A 16,163-nucleotide genomic window follows, 5' to 3' on the forward strand; every position below is an offset into this window, starting at 1 on the left:
CCAGCATCCCATATTACTTGTGGAGGAGTAGGGAAAAAAGACAAAAAAAGAATCTCAGTAATGTGCTGAGTCCCTCTTGGTGGCTGAGTCAGGAGTTCACATCAGGGTTGGTTCACTGCTTTCCATACACTGTTTTCTCAGACCTTCATTAATGAGAGAGAATGGCAGCTCCAGCAGATTCTCCACATAAATGTCACGTTTTTGGGATTAGGGGCTAGCAAAGGATGATGGGGTGGGAAGGCAGTCAGACAACCTATGGAAGATTGCAGCACTCTGCAGAATTGTCCCCTTCAGCCATCCCAGGTCAGCAGACTCAGCAACATTCCGTGTCTGGAAAGGTTTTGACATTCTGTTCTCTTCCTTGGATCTTCTGGTTCCTCATTCCAGTCCCTCAAACATTTCTGAAGAGCTCAGAGCAGCCTGCAGGGAATGGTCTGGAAATTGTGAAACCCCACCATAACAGGACCACAAGCCACATCCATCACCCTGCTCCACACAAGATGTTTCTAATGATGCTGTTTGCTAATACATTTATTGAGTCCCAAACCTAAATGCTATTATTATTCCAGGCTTCATGCCAGTGCCATGACTGGGATCAATAGGAAATCTTTCCTCAGCTTTAATGGATGCAGGACCATGCACCCTCTCTGTAGTGATGCTTTGGAAAATTATAGGTATGCTGAGGTGAGAAACAACAGATGAGAGTCTGCCTACACCAGCAGGAAATCCATCATCAACAACCTTGAGAAGGTAAACAGTGGGAGAGTGCTGGGAAATCCAGGGATTTGGGCTGCTGAAAGGGAAAAGAAAGCAAGCTTCTAACCAAGTAGGCTATATTAAAAGCATTTGCTGTGAGGAGGAAGGAGCAGAGTAGATGTGAAATGTGACAAATTGAAAAATATCCCATTAAGCATGGAACCTTGAAAAGGATTTTCCAGCAATGGGATGAAGTAAGTGTTTCAGAAAATGAACTGATATGAATTCTGAGCCTTGTCTCCAACTGGCTAAATGTAACATCATTCATTGCCACTTTATATTTGCATTTGAGCTCTATGGTTTTCCCTGAAGAAATGAGTAATAATATTTAACATAACTGGCATTGTGAAAACTTTAAATTATTCATTTGGAAAAGGACATGCAGCCCTGCTGTAATTCCCACTCCACTGCCACGGTGCATGTAATATATTGTGGTTCAGGTGCTGCAAAGCGCAACCCATAAAAATTTAAAATACTACTTCCTGGGATTATTAATAATGAAGAGTCTCTCAGTCGGAGTAGCCGTCAGATTGACAGAAGTGATAAACAAGATGTGTTGCTGCTACCAAGGAGAACGGTTCCCTCCAAGTTCAAAGCTGGACTTTGTAGTCCCACAAAATGGTTGTAACACCCCCACCCGTTTCCAGGAGGATTAGTCAGGGTCACTTTTAAATGAAAATGAGACTCAGCTTCCTTCTTTTCCACACCTTTCTCCATTCCTTGCAGAAACAGAAGGGAAAATACCAGCTTTTCACTGGCACCAATGTCGTGGTTTCCTTTGCCTTTGTTACCCAACAAAGCATCAGCACTGAGCAGGACCTCAGGGTGCAGCAGGGGCCAGGTGACAGCAAAAGGTGCCCCCAGCCTAAAGCTGGCACTAAACCTGCTGGGACTGGGGCAGGTTCTCCCCTCATGTGCTCCAAGCCAAGCAATGGCCAGAATCCACCACCTGCTCACACAATTCTGCAGCTTAATCCTCACCCAGAGCCAGCTCCAAAGAGCAGATGAGATGTGCACATTGCCAACAGCAGCTGAAGTTAAAATGCTCAGCACTAAAAGAATAGAGGAAAAGAAATGAGAAAATCATGTTTCAGGGCTTAAAACAATCTCTGGCCTTGCAGGGTTAGGATGAAACATTGATAGGCATGAGCAGCTCCATGCAGCACCTCCTGTACCTCCTCCTGACTGTTGCCCTGGCTACTGCCAGAAACTGGAAAAAGTGCACAAATTGCAGATTACCTGGCAATCCCCATGCTGCAAATTCCCAGATTTTTAGAGAATTAGGTCTTTAAAACTTCCCCAAATGGTCATGGCTATGTCCCATCCTACAGGAATGGCAGCTGTGCTTCCAAATCTACAGGATGGACACATCTCAGCAGGCTGATATTAAAATTGGCATGTAGAATATAGGTAATGGCATCCTAGTCATTATTTGAATATATAAAGTGCCTGAAAGATCAAGCAGTAAACAAAGTAGAAATGTGAAAATGTTAAGAAAAACATGCCTTGGATCAAATCCATAGTCCCTGGAGAAAGCCAGGGTCAGTATTCTGCTATTTTTTTTACCCTATATCATCTCATCTAATGGGTGTTGTGCTGGAAATGAGTTTTACAGGGGGTGGTAGGAAAAAAGTGGTCTCCTGACTCAGTGCCAGGAGCATATTCCAGGCATAAGGAACATCACAAAAGGACAAAGACAGCAAATGTAATCAGTCCTGGCATCACCAGTGAAAGGCAGCACAGAATGCAAAAGCTGCACTGGGAGCTGAAAGCAGCTGAGAAGGGCAAGGCACAGCCCCAAGAACAAAAGTGGCTTGGAATTTATTCAGCCACATCTCCTTACAAATATCTGGGTGCCCATAACCACCAGAAACCCACAGGAGATGGGGTGAGAAAAATTGATTTCAGTAGGTTCATCCAGGAGAGGGTTTAGCAAAGCAGACAAAAGAATCAATCACAAATTGGCTGGGCTGAATTAGCAGAGCTCCACTGATTTCCCTTCAGCTGCCCTGATTTACAGCAGCCAAGATTCTTGCCCAGTTCTCCTTTCCAGATCAGTAAGGAACTGGTATGTGGGGTTCACTTGGCAGTCTTGCTGAAATCACTTCCACCTCAGCAGTGGGCTTTCATGGTAGAAGAAAGAGCAGGTTCAGCCCAGGCTCCATAGCCCAACAGCCATTCCCTGAGTCCATTCCTGCTGTTTCTGCAGGATGCAGCTCCAGGAATTGCAGTGCAGACATAGCTGGGCTTAACAGAGGTAATGGAGCTCACAAACCCAGGTAGCTTTAAAGCCCTTTATTCAGGCACTGATGGCAGAGCAGTTAAGGAGGGAGATTTCTGCCCAGGCTACACAAATCCTCGGATGTTCAGAGTGAAGCTCAGCTGCAGCAGCACATTCCCTGGATGATGGGAGACTGCTGGAAGCTGCTCCAGGTCCCTGTGAGCACCCTGTGAACAGCCCTGCTGGAAGGGTTGGTGTGTGAGAGGAAGGCCAGCACAGAGTGACATCCAAACAGGAGCAGAAACCGCCAAGGACACAAGCAGGGCTGTCCAAAACGTGCAAACAACATCAAGGAAGTTCCCCAAACGCTGCTCTGCCCCTCTGCCCCAGTGGGATGCTGCAAGGATTTATTACAGCCTAACGAGCAGGGGTGGTGCTCAGTTCTAATACACATCCAGAGGACAAAGGAATTAGCACAGTGTAGGAGGGGGAGGAGAAGAAGGCTCAGACGTTGCTATTTGTGGGGATGAGGCAGAGCATTCCAAGTGGAGAAAGGACAGGGAAAGGCAAGACAGCCTGTTCCTTCTTATTTGTTATTCCCTTCCTTTGTTTTATTCATGTTTTATCCATGTTTATCCTCCTCCTCCCTCTTCCTTCCTCCCCCTGCCTCATCACTATCGCTGCTCCATCCCTGCTTTTGCCATTTGCTCCATCCCACCAGCAGAGGAGCAGGAGGAGCTGCCTGTCCCCGGTTCATCCAGAGCTCCTGCAGCTTCCCAGGAATGCTCAGCCGGGAATGCCGAGCTGCCTTCAGCCCCAGCAGGAGCAGCAGCTCCCCAAAAGCAGCCCCACTCGTGCCTCCAGGCTGCACCGAGGGCAGGCTGACACCGCCAGCCAGACGGAGCTCCAAGCAGTCCCCGAGGTACAGGAGCACTCATCCAGCTACACTGAATTATCCCTGCTCAGCTGGCCAGGACCAAACGTTATTTTCTGTTAAACCAACAGGGACAGGCTGTGAACACCAGGGACGCCCCCGATCTCCAGGAACTCTGTGTAAATGCATGGCCTCAACCACTCAGAGAGGGATGTGGCCAGGGGCAGGAATTTGCCACTAGAGAAATTAATTCTGGAGCCTCCTGATGCATTCAAAATAAAGAACAATGGACCACATGATAAGCTTTCTGCAGCCTTCACCACAAAAGAGGTGCCGGATGTTTTTTACAGCCTGACAAGAGCTTTCATGCACTTTTGTGTTATGTAAAATTAGGATTTTACTGCCAGAACAGAGGTATTTCCTGCTGGATTATACTGAACTGAGCCAAGAGACCAAGAGGTCCCCAGTTGTTGGTTTTACTTCATATTTCAGTGAACAGAATGGTCCTGAAAAGCTGCACATCTTTCAGCATTATCAGTGCAGGGACACAATCACAGCTGAAGCTGTTTGTCTATGCCTTGGAAAACAAGGCAACAGCTCCTCTTTTTCCCTTTGGTCCTAAAAGATAAAAGATTTCTGGGTTTTTTTGTTGGGTTTTTTTTTTTTTCCCTTTTTGAATCAGAAGAAATGAAATTCAAAGACATAAAAAGCCAGGCCAAGGGCTTGTCATTGTTGATGGGGCTATTATTGCTGTTACATAGATGGATTTCACAAAAAAGGCCATACAAAAATGATTTAGGAGCACCTGACTGCCTTCTGCTCCAGCAAGGGAACAGGGGACAAGGGAAATGCTTCAAGATTGTCCATAAATAAAAATGCACAGCAGGCTTAGCACCTAAGGGGGACAATTCCCCGCAGCCACACAAGTGCTGACAGAAGGATGAGAATGCTGATGATGCAGGAGGAGCAGCAGGAGGAGCAGCATGAGGAGGGGACATCCTCCTTTGGTGGGAGAAGGAAGAAGACATTCCAGTGGCCTGCAGTTTTAAAAAAGAAAGGTTGCCAAATTGAAGTCTCCTGAAATCCTGCCTGCATTTTTCCAACAGCAGCAAGGTGGAAGTCAGAGGGAGCTGCTAAGCTCTCAGTGCTTTGGAGAACAAGCCTGTTAGGAAAGCACCCCCAAAAGGACAGACAGGAAATTTAAGCACACCTTTTAAGAGTTTTCCTTTCTTACCCCCATATGATTTCTTCAAGGAACTATCTGAAAAGAGGTGGGCTTCAGTAAAATCCTCATTGTTATATTCTATTTCCGTATCTTTCTCTGACAGAAGAACCAGACACAAAAAACACTTGGCAAGAGATGATGGAAGCTCTGGTGAAAAACCTACATAGGTCAATGCTGAGAGTCATTTTGAGTGACTCTCAAAGTGTTTCAGCTACAAAAATATCCTTAAAATAAAGAAAAATTCAAGAATTCAAGGTCCTTGAACCACAATTTTCAGTCTGTAGGTTCCACAGGCTTTGTGGGGTGCTTTTAGGGATTCAACAAGCAACAGGTTTGATGTTCTTCAACTTGCATGCAGGTATCTAAGACTCAACTGAAACAAAAAGCCTATAAAGGAACAGAACTTGCAAATACACAGCAGGTGAAGGCATTACTATAGGGACAGCAGCTGGGCTGCCCAGCACAAGCCTTGTACACTCTTGGGTCACTATCCAAAGCTGTTATTACTCTTCCTCTAGACAGAGCCCTGAGCTGCACCCAAACCTCCCTGCCCTGGTTTTGAGGCACCGTGGATTGCCCTGACCCCAGGGTTAGATGCAGGTCAAAAGCGCAGTTTCCTGAATTAAGATCCTTTCTGACAGCGAAGAGAAGCCCAGAAAGGGGAACACTTAGCAGGGCTGGATTTTCTTTAGGTTTCACTTACGGGGGCTGCCAGGACAACGCACGCTGTGTGTGCAGCGCCGAGGATGCGATGCAGGAGCTGGCCGGCAGCATCGCCTCCCTGTGGATCCCTGGATCGCAGGAAAGCCCCGGGGCTGGAGAGTCCCGCGGAGCTGTCCCTCACCGCCAGCACCGCGGCTCCTCGGGCTCTGCTCGCTCCTGCAGCATCCCATGCACCGGGCACAGGAAGCACCTTGCCTCATGATCTCATTCTCCCGGGATAAAATCAACTGCTCGTGGAGAAAAGTCAATTTTAGGTGTTTTCTTAACCCAGTCTCCTGAGAGCAAGTCTAAACAAGAATATACCCTGAAAGACTTGAAATCCGTGTCCACTCCTCCTCAGGGGGACAGCTTGCCTGAATTCAGCAGCAGCTCTGCTTTCTCAAGAGCAAAGCTGCAATTTGCCCCTCTCACTTAACCTCTGCCCAAGCTTTTCACTTGAGGCTCAGCTCCTGATCAGCAGCTCTTTAAACAGCCCCTCTGCCTCGGGGTGAACTCACCCCACCAGAACCCCTTCTACAGAGAGCAAAGGAAACAGGTCGTGAATTATTTTGCTTTTATCATAAATAACCTCTCCTCCTGGTGAAGGGATTTCCAGCCCGTTAACTCCGGGCCTGTTGCACGGAGGAGATGAACCACAGCCTGCAGAAATCAATAGCTCTGACTCTAATGAGTTCTGAATCACGCTCAGCACGCCCGGAGACACATCCCACACTTCCAGCAAAGAAAAATATGGATGTTGGTAGATGCACTGGCAGTAATATATGCTAATGAAGGAAATGTAACCTAACAACACGTGAATTATTGATGTGGGCATGTTTAAACAGAAAAATCAGCAAGGAATCACATCACACCAATCCATGCCAGTGTTTGCTCACCAACAGGCAACGGGAACTGTGGTGCTTCCTCATTACCACTTGATCAGCTTGGAAAGATCTTTGTTGGGTAATCCATGTCTCACCTGCTCCACAAGTCATTTAAATTCCACATTGCCATGTGACACTGGATGATCTCAACGAGCCCTTTGTATTGGCATCAAAGGAGCGACTTTTACACACCTACGGTTCCCCCGAGCTTTTCAGACATTTATGACAAATATTATTGCCTTGCCCGAATGATTTTGCTTCATCTTATTTATCAGAGTCACAGGTAAGGGCTGGCTTAGCCTGTTTCACAACATTTCATAGAATTCCAACCCTCCTGAATTCAGCCAAGTTGCTCCTGATTGCCATGAGGCACGTGGAGAACGGGACCAGTTCCTTTGTCTGGCACAGCTCTGGTTCCCATGATGTCAAGGCAGTTGACTCAGCTCTATCCTAAAATAAACATGATTTGTCTACCTAGACAGGTTGATCACATCCATCACCATGTTCTCCTAATGTATTTAGGGAAAATTCATTTTGTACCACGGTAAAAGCAGGATATATGTTCAATAACCATCAGTGTTAATTTTGCTATTATTCCATTATCCCGTGAGATCTAATAATTCTGTCTGTACTTTGGGGTGGGCTGGCTCCACCTCTGTGGTATCTGGGAACTACATTGCAGACAGGCTTTGTTTTGGTGAGGGCTGTTGGGGAATACGGATTTTTACAGTCTCATCATGTCCTCACCATGTTATACTGATATGCATCATCCCCACAGGGATGTAGACAAAAGATTTCCTAGCTGACGCCGCAGCCAAAAAGTCCCAACACAGCCCGCAGCCAATCGCACATTCCTGGGAGTTTAGTGCTGCATTCAGGTGTGAGAGACTTGAGAGGGCAGGGGAGAACAATGTCCCCTGCCCGGGGCCAAACGAGTCCCTGGGCTGTGCCCCAGGAACTCAGCCACTGTCCCCAGAGAAATCAGCATCCTCAGCGCCCAAATCAGCTTTGCAAAGCCACAGAGAAGGAAACAACGGAGCTTGACTGAGATAATTAAAACAGCTGCTTATTTCGGCAGAGTTATCACATTACCTCCTCTCAAAGCAGGCCATTAATCTTACTGATAATAACATATTGCACACTGCTCCTCAGTTTCCCCAGCGCTTGCAAGAGAAACACACCAAGCTTTTTTTGTAGTTGCATTTAGGAATATTTGGTGCTCTTTTTTTGAGGAGGGAGGGCACTGGGGGACTGCTGCGTGCTTATTTGATGTGTTTAAACAGATAAACGCACAGTGAAATATAACCCCTTTTTATTTATTGAATAAAGGTTCCACAATTCCCATCACCAGAGCCCAGTGACAACCAAGGGGCACGTCCGTGTGCGCAACCATGCAGAAGCACATTCTGATTTTGTTTTACCTTCTCCGGAGCCGGGAACTGCAGGTGATTTACTTCCAAAGGCGTGATCAAAGGAACTGTCTGAAAACCATCTTCGTTGGATGGTTGTTTGTTGTTCTTGTCGTTCAAATTACTCCCCAGCTTCACCATCCTTGCACCCGGCTTTCCAGACCTGAAACCGGGGGAGATGAGCAATGTCACCGGGGCAGGGGAAGGGGACAATTCCTGCCTTGCCCTGCTCGGTTTGGGTTCAGGTGTCGGTGCCTGGGTTTCAGGGAATGTCACTTCAGTACACCAAAGCATTTGCCTTACCCAGACACCCCCAAAACACCCTCTAAACCCAAAAAGAGCCTTTATACCCCACAAACAGCCTCTAAACCCCACCAGCACCCTCCAAACCCCACAAATAGCCTTTGTACCCCACAAACACCCTCTAAACCCCACAAAAAGCCTTTAAACCCCACAAACAGTCTCCAAACTCCACGAACAGCTTCTAAACCCTTCGCTGTCAGCCGAAACACGGCAGATCCCAAAGCGCCGGGAGAGCCACCGGCGCTGGTGGGAATGCCACCAACACGGCTGGGAGTGTCACCAGCACCACCGGGAATGTCACCAGCACCACCGGGAGTGTCACAGCACCACCGGGAATGCCACCGGGAGTGTCACCAGTGCTGGCAGGAGAGCCACCAGCACCATGGGGAATGTCACCAGCACCATGGGGAATGCCACCAGCGCCATCGGGGATGCCACCAGCACCATCGGGGATGTCACCAACACATGGGGGATGCCAGCAGCACCATCGGGAATGTCACCAGCACCATGGAGGATGCCAGCAGCACCATCGGGAATGTCACCAGCACCATGGGGGATGCCACCAGCACCATGGGGAATGTCACCAGCACCATCGGGGATGTCACCAGCACCATGGGGGATGTCACAGCACCATGGGGAATGTCACCAGCACCATCGGGGATGTCACCAGCACCATCGGGGATGTCACCAGCACCATGGAGGATGCCAGCAGCACCATCGGGAATGTCACCAGCACCATCGGGAATGTCACCAGCACCACTTGGAATGTCACCAGCACCGCCACCACCGCGGACACGCAGTGGGACACGGGGACACGGCGCGTCGCCCACTGATCCCAGGAGGGTTTTTGATACCCTTCTCCCATTTTTGCAGCCCCCTTGAGGGTTCAGAACCCCGTCCCCCCTTCCCATCTCCCCGGCAGCGCCAGCGCCGGCGGTCAGGGCACGGCGGGAGGTTCCGCGGGCACGGCCGCGTTACTTACTGCCAAGCAGGCGGCGAGAGGCGTCGGCGGGGCCGGTGTGGAGCCCGCGGTGTCCGCGGGGGCAGCGGTGCTGAAGGGACAGCGCTGCGCTCGCTGCGGCTCCGCCGGCGACTGAGGCGGGCGGGGCGGCGGCTCCTTCCCCCCCACACACCGCCCGCCCGCCCTCAGCGCGGCCCCGCGCGCCCCCTGCCGGCCGCGCCGCGCGCCGGGGCCGCGCGCCCCCTGCCGGCCGCGCGGGCTGAGGGAGCGGCCGTGGCCCCGCGGTCTCCCCGCGGTGTCCCCTCAGCTGAGGGAGCGGCCGTGGCCCCGCGGTGTCCCCTCAGCTGAGGGAGCGGCCGTGGCCCCGTGGTGTCCCCTCAGCTGAGGGAGCGGCCGTGGCCCCGCGGTGTCCCCTCAGCTGAGGGAGCGGCCGTGTCCCTGTGGTGTCCCCTCGGCTGAGGGAGCGGCCGGGTCCCCGCGGTGTCCCCTCGGCTGAGGGAGCGGCCGGGTCCCCGTGGTGTCCCCGCGGTGTCCCCTCGGCTGAGGGAGCGGCCGGGTCCCCGTGGTGTCCCCGCGGTGTCACCGTGACACTTTTCCCGGGTGCTGCCCGGGCACGGACAGCACCGCGGCGGAGGTGATGCTGGGCGGCGTCACGGCGACAGGAGCCCCGCTGCCAGCCTCTGGGCCTTGGGGGTGCTGAGAGCTGTGTCACTTAGAATGGGGCTGTGTCCCTCAAAATGGGGCTGTATCCCTCACAATGGGGCTGTGTGCCTCACAATGGGGCTGTGTCCCTCAAAATAGGAATGTGTCCCTCAAAATAGGACTATGTCCCTCAAAATAGGAATGTGTCCCTCAAAATAGGACTATGTCCCTCAAAATAGGAATGTGTCCCCCAGAATGGGGCTGTGTCCCCCAGAATGGGGCTGTGTCCCTCAAAATGGGGCTGTGTCCCTCAAAATAGGACTATGTCCCTCAAAATAGGACTATGTCCCTCAGAATGGGGTGTGTCCCTCAAAATGGGACTGTATCCCTCAGAATGGGGCTGTATCCCTCAAAATGGGACTGTGTCCCTCACAATGGGACTGTGTCCCTCAAAATAGGACTGTGTCCCCCAGAATGGGGCTGTGTCCCTCAAAATGGTACTGTGTCCCTCAAAATAGGACTGTGTCCCCCAGAATGGGGCTGTATCCCTCAAAATGGGGCTGTGTCCCTCACAATGGGGCTGTGTCCCTCACAATGGGGCTGTGTCCCGTTGTGTGTGCGTGTCGCACAATGACACGGGATCGTGGAATGGTTTGCATTGGAAGGGACCTTAAAGATCACCTCTGCCATGGCAGGGACACCTTACACTATCCTAGGTCCCCATCCAGCCCGGCCTTGGACGCTCCCAAGGATCCAGGGGCAGCCACAGCTGCCCTGGGCACCCTGTGCCAGGACCTGCCCACCTCACAGGGAACAATTCCTGCCCAATATCCGAACTCAAATGTCCCCTCTTTCAGTGTGAAGCCATTCCCCCTGTCCTGTCACTCCAGTTTCTGATGCAGAATCCCTCTCCTGCTTCCTTGCAGCCCCTTCAGCCACTGGAAGGTGCTGTGGGGTCTCCACAACCCTTTCCAGGATGAACATCCCTAATTTTCTCACCCTGTCCCCATAGGGAATATTTCCCAATCTCATTTTTCAGCTTCCTGGTTCTCAGGCACTCTCCCCGGTGTCCTCTCAATATCTGGCAGGAGGATGGAGCCAGCTGGGGGTCAGTCACTTCTCCCAGCCAGCAAGGACAAGAGGAAACAGCCTCAGGTTGCACCAAGGCAGGTTTAGATGGGATATTAGGAAGAATTTCTTGACTGAAAGGGTGGTCAAGGAGAGGCTGCTCAGGAATCACCATCCCTGGAGATATTAAAAAACCATTTGGCATGGCATTTGCAGTTTAACAGTGGACCTGGCAGTGCTGAGTTAATGGTTGGACTCAGTGATCTTGGAGGTCTTTTCCAGCCTTAGGGATTCTGTGATTCTCAAATGCTGGGATGGCAGGAGAGCACCACAGCCACCATCTCCCGCAGAGGGAGGCTGAGCACTCCTCTTGGAGACACAGGATACTTTGGGATGACTTCAGCCTGATTTGTTTATAAATTTAGAAATTGCCTCCAGGGCTCGCAACTCGGCATTTTTCACTAGACCTAAATATACTCCTTGAAGGCGTGAACTGTTTCCATAATAAAGCCTTTTAGAATTGACTCGTGAAAACTCATTTAAAGAAGTGTTTTGGCAGAGTGAGGGGAAGTGCTGAATGCAGTGGTAGAGCTTGTTCACAGTACAGAGGGAAAAGCTGGGAGGGAGTAGAGAGGGGCAGCTAAAACTACCTGCTACTAACATCACCTCACATGGCCCATTAAAATTCCGATTTTCAACACTTCCACCAGTTTTTCATGCTTGGGTTGGAATTTTCTCTATCACATTTCTGGATCAGGTAAAACTTCTGCAGTAAATTTCACCTAAGAGGTTTTTTTGGTGGGTTTAAGAATAAAGTTGTGCCACGGATACAACTTAACCTTGAACAACTTTTGCTTGGTGTGTTACAAATTTTTGGCTTGCAGTTTTTTGATGTTCTCAGAATATCTGAGGGAAAAAAAAAATCTATCACATCAGAAGGTTTGGGGAGTTCACATTCAGGAAATTCAGGAACAATTTCTTAAGCAGGGATCCCCTTAGATCTGATCCATCAGAGGTGTGTTCATCTCAAGACTGAACAAAATTCCCACTGAAATTACAGCTCCAGGCTGCTGCAGAGCAGACCAGGGAGAGATGCCTACGAAGAAAGCTGGCAGGCTGCATCCCACAGATAAGGGAAAGTGTAGGATTTAGGCTCTATAGGTCTGAGGAAGCACAGAAGAAAACATTCACTAAGGTTTGTTGATTGAATTATTACAATATAATGTTTAAATATTACAGTAATACCAGAAATCAGCCATGCATGCCCACCTGAGATGGGATCTGTGCAGAGATGCAGTAAGTTATACACCCTGCAAAGCCCTTTTCTCACGTCCCTGTGCTGGTTTGGCCCAGGATGATCCTTAGGAGCTTCAAAATGTGGAGGCTGTAAGAAAATCCAAGAGCACACACTCTGCAAGTGATGCCAGAAGCCCAGTGCCATCCCAGACCCTGAGCCAAAGCCCCAAAACTCCTGTCAGAGTGTTTGGTGCTCCTTGTGCCCAGCACAAGGCTGGGGGAGCCCTGGAGCCCAGGCAGTGCCCAAGGCAGGGACAGCAAGGGCAGGAGGCTCAGGGCTGTTTCCAGTTGGGTTCTGAATAAAAATGCTCCGGGAAACCTGTTCCAGTGTTTAGTCACCCTTACAGTAAAGTAGATTTTCTCATGTTTAAATGAAATTTCCTGTGTTTCATTCTGGGCCCTTTGTCCCTTTTCCTGTCACTGGGCATAGCTGAGAAGAGGCTTCTCCAGCCTGAGCAATCCCAGCTCCATCAGCCTCTCCCAGAAGGGCAGATGCTCCAACCAAGACAGTGAAATTACAGCAATTCTTTCCTCAAATTCCAGTATATCACATTATAGGATCTGAAGTGATTTCACCATCCACAGAGATTAACAGATCTATATTTGCCTCCCACTGAACATATGGATTGGAACTACTCTAGCTCCTCTGTCAGCAAAATGGCTATTTTTAATGGAGGCAAAAGGAAATATTATTAAATAATGCAAAGGAAACATTGCATGCAACTCCATGAAAATGGCATTGGGATTTTCCACCTTTATCTGGTAATTACCAACTTGAGGGCTCTGTTGAAAAGCAAAGGGATGTCTTTCATAGCGTTCAAATGCATCGTATGATCTAAAAGCCAAATAATTTTCATCCACATCAACACTGGCAATGAATATCCTGCTTAGCCAAAATATTACATTAATGACACCTAAGCTGGTGCTCTGACTTCAGAGACGTCTTAAGCAACACTTCACAAGCACAGGGATGTGAAATCTCCAGACTCACCTGTGCAAACCCATGGAAACTGGGGTTGCATCATGAAAAAATAAGATTGCAAATAAAGTTACCTTCTTGTTCCACACCTCTACTCAGCTGAACTCACAGAGTTTAATATATTAACTTTTTTTGTTTGTGCCTGAATACTCTTCATGGTAACAAACCTAAGGGGCAATGAGAGGAATCCTCTTCCTTGTTGTACATTGCTCCCACTGATAAACATCTTTCCTGTAGTGCAAATCTCCTGATAACTAAAAGCAGAGCTCAGCTCTGCTGGAGATGTTTTATGTGACCCAGAGAACCCAGCTCTGCATGGCCAGCACTCCAGCACTGGCACCAGGAACCACTTTTCCCCCAAAAATATTTCCTTCTACTTCTGAATGCCAGCAGCAAGAACCTGTGAAAAATGAGCAGATGCTGCTTTTACCTTTTGACTTTTCAGGGTGGAAGCACATTTTAAGCAACCTTGTTCAGTGGCACCATCTGAGAATTTTGGCAGTGTGGTGGAGGAGATGAGCAGAGAGATCTCCAAAGCCTCCCTTGGAATTACATCCAGTAACTTCCATTTCCTCCATGAGGATGAACCAGCCCTGTGACTACTTTGGGTCAGTGTGGCCCATTTCACTTTGAAAATACTTATTTGCAAAATCCATGTCTCACAAACAAACAAACAAATAAACAAACTACCAGGAGTAAATTTACTTAGCAGGATGGTTCATGGCAAAAATAGATGTCTAAAGTTGCCAGCAAGATGCTAAAAGTGAACGTTCTGTAGGGACAGCATTAAAGCAAGCCCAAGTGAGTATGAGAAATCAGAGTAACACACAGATTTTCTTACAGAGCCAATTCAGAGCCTGACATTTCCGCCCACACAGCACAGCTCAGTGACAGGCAATAAGACACAGCAGCAATATGAGCAACAGGAGACTCCAGAGGAATAAACAATATATTTCTTCTGTCAACAAAAATATATGCCTCTCTTTACTCCTTTCATAAGTCTCCCACAATTATTAATGCTCTGGGTTTGTGGGTTTGTGTGGAAGAGGGTGGTGTCTGTGAGAAGCTGCTGGAAGCTTTCCCCATGTCCCACAGAGCGGGTCCAAGGGGGTAACACCTCTGGAAAACAGATTTTAGAATGGGGGGTAGAACTGCCCAGCTCCAGGCAGGAGAGAGGAGTGAGAATGTGTGAGAGGAACAGCTCTGGAGACACCCAGGATGAGGGCAAGGAGATACTCCAGGTGCCAAAGATGAGATTCCCCTGAAGCCCAAGGTGAAGCCCAAGTGAAGCTGAGCCCAGGAAGAAAGGAGGGTAACAGGGCTTGGGTATAAACATTTCATTGCACTGCAGCTTGTAAACAAAACATCAGTCACAGCACAGTTCAGCCTCTCCCCACTTCAAGCCCGAACACATAAATTAACTTCTTTTCAATGTTAATGAATATTATTCTACTCACTTGCTCCTTGATCTATGAAACACTTATTGTCTCACTCCATAAAATACATTTCCTGCACACCAAGCATTTTTCTCTATAGCGTTCCTGCTCATTAATATAAGGAACAATATTTTATCTGGTTTCATATATTGAAAATCTGGGACCAGGCTTTCAATGACAGCGCTGGAAAATATGTGAACAGGAAGTAGGGGTTACTAAGAAAAGAAACTACAAAACTTAAAGGTACTGAGTGAGGACAAATTTTCAGGAAGTCACAATAGTTATGATAGGGCAATCCTAGAAGTAACAGCATCCACCTCAGACTGTTCTACCAAAAGACTGTTTCTCAAACTTTCACCTGAGTTCATTAGTCCAATCCAGCAGTGGAAATCAGTACAGTGCTCTTCTCCTTGGGAGATCACAGACAACTTAGCACCATACTCAACAATTTTTACCCTTTCTGTAGCTGAAGGAATTTAAATACAATGAGGTATAAAAAGTGACCACGTAAGTTCTGAGCTGGGTTTAACTATTTGTGGTCACTGCTGTGAGGAGTTCATCCATTCCACAGAGTTCCACCAGCACCACTGACTTCCTGTCACACACAGCAGGAACCAGAAAACAATCATACAGCAGAACAGGGGAAAAAAACTAAAAGCCATGATAGTTTATTATTAATTCAAAATACAGGAGATTACAAAGATTCTGGAAGAGAGGGAACATTGGTCAGTGCCATCCTGAGCCTTCCTGCACAGCTCTTTCAATGTGCCTCTGTTCCTCCTCAAACAGGACTGCCAGGAGTGCAATAAATCTCACACATTCCCAGCACGGAGGGATCCTGTCGTGACCCCTGGGAGATGACACAGATCAGATTTGTTCACAGCCCAGCCCAGCAACCTCCACAGCTCAGCTGAGCGCCTCGGGTGAGATGCAAATGTGGAGTCCAAATTTACAGAAAGAAGAAGAGATGCTCTCTTAATCTGCTCCACACATTCAGCACAATAGACAGATAAAATAGGTGCCACAGTCACTGGGACGTCAAAGCACTCAGCATCTTCCAGGAGGTGATTACCTCCCTGGATCACGGCATATTCCTTTTTCCCTTAGGGGCCTCCATAACTTTCCCCCAATAAAATGAAACTGCAGCTACCCACATTAATTTTCCCTAGGCCGAAGCTTTCAAATGTGAATTTTTCTGCCTCAGATCAGAGGGTCCTGATGCCATCACTAATGAGTGAGAAACTTCCAGTGAATATTTATTAAAAATCCACTGTGGCTTAATAAAACTTCCTCTTTTCCTCCTAAAGTAAAATTCCTCTTAAACCATAGGTTCTCCTGCTGCTTCAGCTTGCTGGAAAGCCTATGATGCTAAACCCATACATGACTGCTTTGGTTTTTATGCAAATT

General features: G+C 48.5%; 1 protein-coding gene across 1 annotated transcript in view; it reads right to left on the reverse strand.

Annotated features, from left to right (window-relative positions):
• The window catches only part of NSG2 (neuronal vesicle trafficking associated 2), a 31,900-nt gene extending 22,431 nt beyond the window's left edge, over positions 1 to 9,469 (reverse strand). Inside the window, exons 1-2 of the mRNA XM_021532136.4 lie at positions 9,357 to 9,469; positions 8,084 to 8,234 (exon numbers count right to left, since the gene is read on the reverse strand). Of these exons, the coding sequence (XP_021387811.1) occupies positions 8,084 to 8,212 (129 nt within the window). The 5' untranslated portion in view covers positions 8,213 to 8,234; positions 9,357 to 9,469. The remainder of the gene's footprint in view (positions 1 to 8,083; positions 8,235 to 9,356) is intronic.
• Positions 9,470 to 16,163: the final 6,694 nt, after the last annotated feature.

Source organism: Lonchura striata, chromosome 13 (assembly GCF_050655825.1).
Source record: "Lonchura striata isolate lonStrDom1 chromosome 13, ASM5065582v1, whole genome shotgun sequence".
Lineage (NCBI taxonomy): Eukaryota > Metazoa > Chordata > Aves > Passeriformes > Estrildidae > Lonchura > Lonchura striata.